The sequence below is a fragment of the Dasypus novemcinctus genome, chromosome 4, assembly GCF_030445035.2.
Source record: "Dasypus novemcinctus isolate mDasNov1 chromosome 4, mDasNov1.1.hap2, whole genome shotgun sequence".
Classification (NCBI taxonomy): Eukaryota; Metazoa; Chordata; class Mammalia; order Cingulata; family Dasypodidae; genus Dasypus; species Dasypus novemcinctus.
Window position 1 is genome coordinate 149,876,490 of NC_080676.1, and position 9,099 is coordinate 149,885,588.

The window sequence follows — 9,099 nt, forward strand, 5'->3', positions numbered from 1 at the left end:
GTTTTTGGGACTTGGAGTTGTCCTGGGTGGCACTGCAAGGACAATTACCAGACATTGTATATCCTCCCATGGCCCACTGGATGGAACGTGGGAGAGGGTGGGCTATAATGTGGACCATTGACCATGAGGTGCAACAATGTTCAGAGATGTATTCACCATGCAATGAATGTCTCATGATGATGGAGGAGAATGTTGCTATGGGGGGAGGAGTGGGATGAGAGGGGCGAGGAGTATATGGGGACCTCATATTTTTTGAATGTAATATTTAAAAAATGAATAAAAACAAAAAAAAGAAATACAAAAAAAAAGAAAAGATACATATTTATTAATTGTTGTGGGGAGAGGAGAATGTAGAGCACACATACATAAACGAAATCAGCCACACTACCAAATTCTCACATTGAAATCAAAAGTCAATTTAGCACTTGAAGGCAGATCCAACAAGATTCACTCCTGTTTGAATGCTCAATGCAATCGATCTGCTTGCTTAATTGCAAGCTGTCAATACAAAGTTCAATAACCAGAGCAAGGTCACAAGACACAGTCAAAGGTGGAGGATTCCAGAGTCTCAAAAATCCATTTGCCTGAGCACTGAAAGAAAGTAGGTGTACCTTTAATGAGGTTCTTGGGAGCCAGGTCCAATGCATCGGAGATTTCAAAACCGATGGCAGAAAGGGTTGGTTTGGTCAAAGTGCTTCAGCAAGAAAGGCAGCAAAGTTCACATCATAGTGAAGACATTGCAGCCAGGAGTCAGCCATTGTATCATTCTGCTTCTCACCTGACTCTAACCAAAGTATCCCCTGCACTGGGTTTTATAGAATGCGCCTTTTGGTTGTCATTAACCAGTCCGTATTATGTTCTCTCATAAATATCTAATTATCACTTGTTATGAAAACATGTTTTTCTAAATTGCTTTGCTTCCTAATTGTACTCGATAAGTTTACAATGTTTTTTTGGGGATTCAAGGTCAATAATATCACTTCAATACACAACAGAGGACCTCTTTCACCTGACCACCAGGCTACAAATTTGGGAATTCCTACCACACCCTGAGGTTTGAGAATTCACTTGAATGACTCAAAAAACTTAAGAAAGAGTCATACTTATGATGACAGTTTTATTATAATAAAAAACATATAGTCTAGAATCAGTCAGAAGAAAAGACGCATAGTGTGAGGTCTGGGAGGGTCCCAAAATGTGAAGTTTCTATGTCCTCTCCCTATGGAGATAGAACCGGTCATCATTCCAGCACACTGGTGTGTATTACCAATCAGAACATCTTTCTCAAGCTTCAGTTCAGAGTTTTATTTTATTGAGGTTTCATTATGTGGACATGATTAATTGAATCAGTGCTCATGTGATTGAACTCAATAACCAACCTCTTCCCCTCCTAGATGTCAGGGAAATTGGACTGATATAACTTGGCTCAAAGTCCCAACCCTTTAATCACATGGTTGGACTTTCTGGCATGGACAATACTCACTCTTGTGTAGCCAGCCCCACCCTGAGTTATCTCAAAAGCATAAAACATCACGGATTGTACTAAGACCCAACATGAATAATAAAGACACTATTATCCTGCAGGAAATTCCAAAGATATAAAGAAGATTATATTCGCTGCCCCTCATTCTACCCCCACCTCTACCCCCAGTCAAGAGCCAGGACAAAAGCCAGACCTCTTTTTGGGAGCCAAATTCTTTACTATATAAGACTTTCATGATCTGATTTTGGACTGAATATAATGGTATATTAAGACCTTATGTACTGATATAAGTATAGACAAATAAATCAATGAAATAAATAGAGAGTGGTGGATTAGACCCACATGTGTGATGCTAATTTATTTTTTAAAAGATATCAAACCAATTCAAATGGGAAAAATGTTATTTTCAACAACTTGCATTAGGATCCCTGGATATGTATAAAGAAATAAAGAAAACAATATGTTGATGTGTGTCATAAACCTATATGTAAAACCTGCAATTGCAAATTTTCCCCCAAAAGAGGATAATGATATTTTTGTGACCTTAGGATGTTAAAAATTTATTTAGAGAGGATGCCAAAAGCACTCTGAAAGAAAAGTAATAACTAAATTTTAATTCTTCAGAATGAAATCTTTTCTCATCAAAAAAATACCAGTAAGATGATGGGAAGGAAAGCCACAGATAGTGAGAAATTATAATATATATCTTACATGGGCTTACTGCTAGAGTAAGTAAAGAATTTCAAGGTATCATTAAAAGGCCCACAAACCATTTATTTTTTTTGTATAGGGAAAACCATGAAAAAACACTGCATAAAATAAAACCCGAGAAAGGTTATAAATTATAAGAAAAAAAAGGAGTCAAATAATTATTTACTAAGTAATTATAGCTTAAAATCACAAGATAACACTTAGTATCCCCAAGTAACTAAAATTTAGAAATATGACTGGGGTATGCCAGTTTAGGTATGTTCTTGGTCTTGGTCTGTATTCTGATGGCTGTGGCCCTATTGTAAGTAAAATCTCTTCAAGATGTTATTTCAGTTAACGTATGTATTGCCATGTGACAGAAAAGCCAAGGACCAAGATTTGCAAAGAACCAACCTCAAATGCCACAGTCTTTAGGAAGACAGCATCGTATTGCTAACTCTTGGATTTTGGACATATCCTAGTGTCAAACTCATGAGCTCATAAATTTCCATTTATAAAAAAATAAATTTTCCTGGAAATTTGAAATGAGGGAGGCTGGCATTTTCCTAAGCACTAATTGCAAGAGATCAGCTCAGGGAATATCAAATTCTTATTGAAAATAATAAAGTGTTTTTTACTTTCAATCTTGTTAAATAGTATAAAAAGGCCACCTCCATTAGGAGTTGCTGAGAGAATTTTTTTATTTTTATTTTTACAATAAATGGCAGGGACTTTTCAAAATAGAAAAACTGGTGAAGGACAAGGCTTCCAAGCTAATGGAGCAGTAAGCAGTACTACCAAAGTTGTAATTTTTGCAGTATTTCATGATTAGCTATGTCAGTCTGGTAGGGATAGCCTATTAAAAATAGACAAATATGTTATAGAACCAATGTACATCTGTTTCCTGCTTTATAAAACCCTCCTATGTTATGGCAAACAGGTGTTAACCAATCATCGTAACATCTCACTTGGAAATCCCCTAATTGCCCTTATAGACCACTGGAATCCACGGACCATTTTGAAACTCTCATTCCAGCTTCCCCACTTTGAGATCTTTCTGTTCATGCAGTCTTGCAAGAAACCTGCAGTTGTGATTTGTGGGAAACAAAGGCATGTTGTTTCCATGGAAGCAAGTTACCTCCTTGGCCACTGAGTCATCCTGTCTCCATAGCTATACGTGCAGGTCATAAATCTAGCAAGGAGATGTGTACATTCAGGTGGAACGAGGACTAGGTAGAATGGAACAACCTGGACAACAAGATTTATGGGTATGTTTTCTCAACAATATAATAGAACATTGAAATTTTGTACTTTGAATTATAATCATAGCATTTGATCCATTGTTACACAGGTTGAGGTAATAGGAATAGTTAGCTAGAATAGTTGCTGGTTCTCACAATTGCTTGGGGTATATAAAGAAGCCCCTGAGATTAATAAACTTGTCTGATCAGCTTGAGGCTTCAGTGCTCTCAGATCCCCTGATCCCAATCTCTCTTTATCTTTCATTCCCGATACCCTTCCGGTCCGTGACTCCGACAGTGATTATGTTGGTGACTTTGTTTCTTTTGACAACTGTGAAGTAGGATATTATATATAGCTTCAAATACAATTGAGATATTACAAGTTGTTGATCCCAACATTGAATTTTACTGTGTTTGGGAGCACTTTATCAATTACAATGTCTAATTAAAGTGAAATCGATATCTAAGTTGTTTTTACAGGTTTTCTTGTTTACTAGTGTGATAGGTTGAACAATGGCCTCTCCAAGATGTTCATGTCTTAAAGCCTGAAATCTGCGAATACGTTACCTTACATGGCAAAGGGAATTGAGATGGCAGGTGGAAGTAACTTGCCAATCATTTGGCCTTAAAATAGGGAGATTATCATGGATCATCTAGGTGCTAATTTCATCACAATTGTCCTTAAATGTGGAAGATGAAGGCAGAAGTGTGGATTAGAGAGATATGATGTGAGAATAACACTGTTGTTTTGAGAAGATGGAAGAAGGGGGTCATAAAGGAATGTACATGACTTCTAGAAGATGGAAAAGGCAGGGAAACAGATCCTTCCCTAGAACATCTGGAAGGAACAGGGCTCTGCCATCACTTTGATTTTAGCCCAGTGAGAGCATGTCAGACTTTCGGCCTCAAGAACTGTAAGCTAATTGAATGGTTTAAAGCCCCTAAGTTTGGTGTAATTTGCTGTGGCAGCAATAGGAAACTAAAATCTAGTGTATTTCTGAAAGCCAGAAAACCACTTCTGCATCTGAAATCTGGAGCAATAATTTATTGACAAAGGATAGCACAGCCTGTCGAAGAAGCTGCAGCTGTATTTGCATCCCATGACAGTCATGTTGTTGCCTATATTTATGAAGGTCGACTTTTTCTCTAGTTTGGAGATAATGAGCATGTGACCAACTTGGCTCATTATAGTTAAAAAAATCAATGAAACTAGGAAACGAGTATGACTGAGTTTACAGAATAGTACTATATACCATTAAATTTTTATAGTATAATAGCCAATTTTCCCCAAATTAAAATAAAATATTCCTTTAACACTTCTTCTAGCTATACACACACAACTACTTCTTAAGCATGGTAGAGGAGGAAGATAAAGAAAGGAGAAACAGGAAGAAAAGGAGGAACAAAGGGGAGAAGTGAAAAAAGAGAATGTCACAGTGGATAAAGTAGCTTCTCATAACTCAACGATGAACTTGCTGTTTAATTAATTTTCCAGTGAGAATTCTATGTAACTCTTCTGTCTTTGAATTTCCACCTCTGTAGAATAAATAGGTTGAAATTGATGAAATCTACAACTCCTTTTAAATGTCATATTGTATTACACTGGGAGTAGGGGAAATAAAGAGAATATGACAAGATGATACTGATATACTAAGCAGATAGGCTTTTGGCAAGTATCTAATACTCTGAATTCAATTTCCTAATTTACAGAGTAAAGAATAGGAAAAACATTTGAACATTCCTTGTTCTAGATAAATATCATATTTTCTACTATTATAATAGTATCTTAATACTCACTTTCTTTTAACACTTGGATTTGAGAGAGCAGAATGGTATAAACATTTCACAATACAATTGAAACAGCCTGTTTTGATGATATAAAAGGTTTGTTTTCAGTTAGAAACAGTTTATATGTTGGTAAAGTATGCAGGTGGGACTCCACACCTGCTGAACTGAGTTCATTCCCATCTCAGTTTGTTGCCTTCTTTATTTTACAAATGGGAATAATTTGAGCAGATTGAAAATAGTAATTTGAGTAAAATATGCAAAATGCTGGCACTACAGTTACCTAAAAATCACAAGCACTGTTTTCTGAAAATTTGCACCCATGAACTAGTCTTCCATTTAAATTTCTTCCTAATACAGAACTTACATATAAATCAAAACTTTGTACAGTCTTCAAATTTCCCTGATATATTCTGTTCTTAAAAATTAATAGTCCATATTTATTGAGTGAACAATACTTTGGAATTCAAAAAATTTTTAGGAGGTATTTGGAAATAAACCCAGGACCTCTACATGTGAAGCAAGCACTCAGCCACTGAACTATACCCACTCAACTATTCAATTCAATTTTGCTTAAGGGAAAGGTTACAACTGAAAACTATCCACATCCAGAAAATTCCTTCTTAAAGAGTGGAAGTTATCAGAAGCACAACTAAAATTAGAGCAAAAACCCCAATATTTCAGCATTCCAAATCCCATTTGCAGAAGCAATGGCAACAAAATCCTAGTCAGTACATTAGTAATAAATAAGATTATTAACAGCATATTGGCATTCAGAATGAAAAGTTTATTAAAATAAAATTATTTGACTTCCAATTTATTTTGGGAGAAATGCAAAAACATAGATTCCATCAAATATGCAATTTGGGTTAGCTACTAATTTTGTAGCTTGACAATATATCAGGTAGTGTTTGAAGCTAGAGGGAAAAGATAATTTAGTAGTCAAGGAATATTGTGATAACTTTCAATGGACAAAAGTAAAACAGTATGATTTTAGCATAGAATACAACAGCATTGCCCAAATTGGTTTTGTAAGTCAGCAAATTGATTGGTAAATGCTAAATCTACAGACTGACCATTAACAAGATGACCAGCAACTCCTAGAAGAAAAGCAGATTGGATGGCAGAAATTGGATCCATAGCCCAAGGAAGGGATGCCACGGATTCCACAACCCAGTGATCTGAAACCAGTGGCTCCACAGCCAAGCGAGTAGTTACTCCTCGATCGATAGTGCAGGGAATAGGTGCTCCTTGAGCCACAGCCCAGTGACCTTGCACAAGTTGTCTGGCAGGGACTGCAGAGAATGGAGGTCCTGGGGTGGTAGCAGGATGTCTGGCAGGGGTTGGACACCACACAGGACGTCTTGCACCTGCTGGGCATATAGCAGGTCTCCTGACAGCCACTGTAGAGAGATCCCAGCTGGCAGGTGCTGGTAGAACAGAGGTTAGGGCTGTAGGGGCTGTAGACCAGTTTCCTAGGGTAGGAAAGGCCACAGGAGGAGCCTCGATACTGCAGAGAGCTCCCAAGAGAGCAAGAGGAGAAGTTTCCAGAGCAGCATTTGGAATACATGTTGACAGGAGAAGGGAGTTCAGCTGACTTTCTGTGAGAAGATCTGAGTTTCAATGTTACCTTCTGGACCAGGTCATTTATATACTCTTTAAATGGGTGTGGCACCCTACGGGTTCATCCTTTCCACACTTATGCTCCCTTGTTTATATGTGTGTTATTCAATAATCTCTTTGTAATTGCATTTGTATTGTTTCCCATAAATTATATTAATGGGTGCTATAATTTTGTCATTACAGCACAAAACCAGTGAACTGCTTCTAAGTAAGAAATGCTATGACTGTTTTACATTAATGTGCTTCCCATCATGGCCAAGAAAGCCCCTCCTTTTCCTCTTGCTGAATGCTTCATGTGTCTTGTTTCTGGCCCTGCTGGGTGAAGATATTTCTTTAAAGTGTGGGGGATGTGATACTCAGTATCTTTCTGAGTATCAATGGATTAGAGGCACAACTTTGACCCTAATGAGGAAATTAGTAAAAGATTGACTCTGCTTGTCAGTGTTCTTTTTCCTTCTGCAGAAGAACTGTTCCTTCATTACATACTATTACCAAGTGTCTCATGTCCAATAGGTAGGGAAACATACTAGCCAAGGCAAACTGAAGGTTGGCAATGAGTAGAACCTGAGAGAATTTCAGACAAATATTTAAAACATGGTTACAGGAAGGGACAGAGCTGAGATAAGTCACAAATGGAAACCAATTTGGGCCCTTCCAAAGAGCATCAAAGATCCTGACTCTACTGAGGTGAAGGAAAGAGACAATTGAACATATCTGATAGGACACTGTGGTCCATTAAAACTATTATCTGTGCATGTGACAGCTCTGAGAATGAACTTCTTTATTCTTAGACGATAGGAGACTTAATTGACCAAGGGCGGCACATGATGTGGTCTGAAAGCTAATGATGCATCTGTGCTGATGTCATGCTTTACATGGCAACTCCCAAGTATTGATTGAACACAGCAAAGATACCAGGGAAGAAAGATCCTTGATATCTAACTTTGGCTATAGCATTATCCAATGATCTTAGATTACATGTCAGTCTTAGGGCTTCCTTTCATCTCTCCTTCACTTGGTCAGACTTGGATCACAATCTGAGCTTTACTAGCCTCTTCCCAAATCTAACAATATTCTCTGAAAGGCATTTTCCCAATATAATCCTTGTACTTTTAAAGCCATCTTTGCATCTGCTTCTTGAATGACCTAGACTAACACAATAAATTATAGAGCTGAATTTTGCGAACCCACCTATGACACTTCTAGGTAGTGCAAGTCCATTTATTACTAAGAAACCTGATCATTCTCTTACTTAATGTGATAAACTGGAGAAATTCTTTTATAATTTCCTTTTATAGAAGCACTCTCACATCTATCTCTCACATCTATCTATCTATCTAATGATTATAAAAAGGACAAATTGAATTTTAGAAAAGGTATAATTTGAAAGGTTTTGATTATTAAGATACTGAGATGAAGCAAACTATAGGTCAAGAGTGCAAAAGAAGAGAAGTCTGAAGTGATGAACCTTCTCTGTGGTCCTCATTCAAATGTATCCTCCCATCATCACACAAGTTTCTAGTTCTTTGACTGTCTACAGATGGGTCCAGATCAATCTTCTCCAGTATTCTAAATTAATTGAGCCCTGTTTGAGTACCTTGTCTTTAAAAATATGGCAAGTTAACTTTGTTTCTAGCCCTTTCTCAGTCTCTTTGTTTTAGCTACAATCTATCTCTCTTCATTGGATGTAGGACATACTGTGTAACAGCAGTAATTGGTGTATCAGATTCCCATGCTGCTGTAACAAGTTATCACAAAGTAGTTTTGATTAATGAGAATAAATGGTGGCAAGATGGATCATTCTTGGGAATGATTCCCTTCCATATAGAAGCTGTGCCTTTGATCCGTGGACCCTGAAGAACAGAGATATTATTTCATTTATCAATCTTATTAAGACAACATCATAAGCAAAGTCAAATGTAGAAACAGAGGAAGCATATGCCAGAAGAAAACAAGGAGCTTTCCTGGCCAGGATGGAAGGACATTAAGGTAAAACAGTCATCATTTCTGACATAGGTATAGTTCATTGGCTTTGTGCTCTAACAACAAAATGATAGCACCAATAAATGTAATATGTTTAAAATCTAATTAAATACAACTGCAATTAGAGCAATTGTTGAGTTACACATATGCAAATGAGTGAGTCCATGGTAGGAACCATGATCCTATAGTTTGCCACACCCATTTAAAGAGTATATAAATGACCCGGTCCAGAAGGTAACATTGAAACTCAGATCTTCTCACAGAAAGTCAGCTGAACTCCCTTCTCCTGTCAAC

At 37.2% G+C, this 9,099-nt stretch overlaps 1 protein-coding gene across 1 annotated transcript; it reads right to left on the minus strand.

Moving 5' to 3' along the window:
• Positions 1 to 6,277: 6,277 nt before the first annotated feature.
• Positions 6,278 to 6,769, minus strand: LOC101413572 (keratin-associated protein 13-1-like). Its single transcript, XM_004468603.5, has one exon. It carries the CDS (start codon positions 6,767 to 6,769, stop codon positions 6,278 to 6,280), a length of 492 nt encoding a protein of 163 aa, XP_004468660.2.
• Positions 6,770 to 9,099: the final 2,330 nt, after the last annotated feature.

What these genes read in the sequence shown, in the direction of transcription:
- LOC101413572 (XM_004468603.5), bottom strand. Translation starts at nt 6,769, where the DNA reads ATGTATTCCAAATGCTGCTCTGGAAACTTCTCCTCTTGCTCTCTTGGG.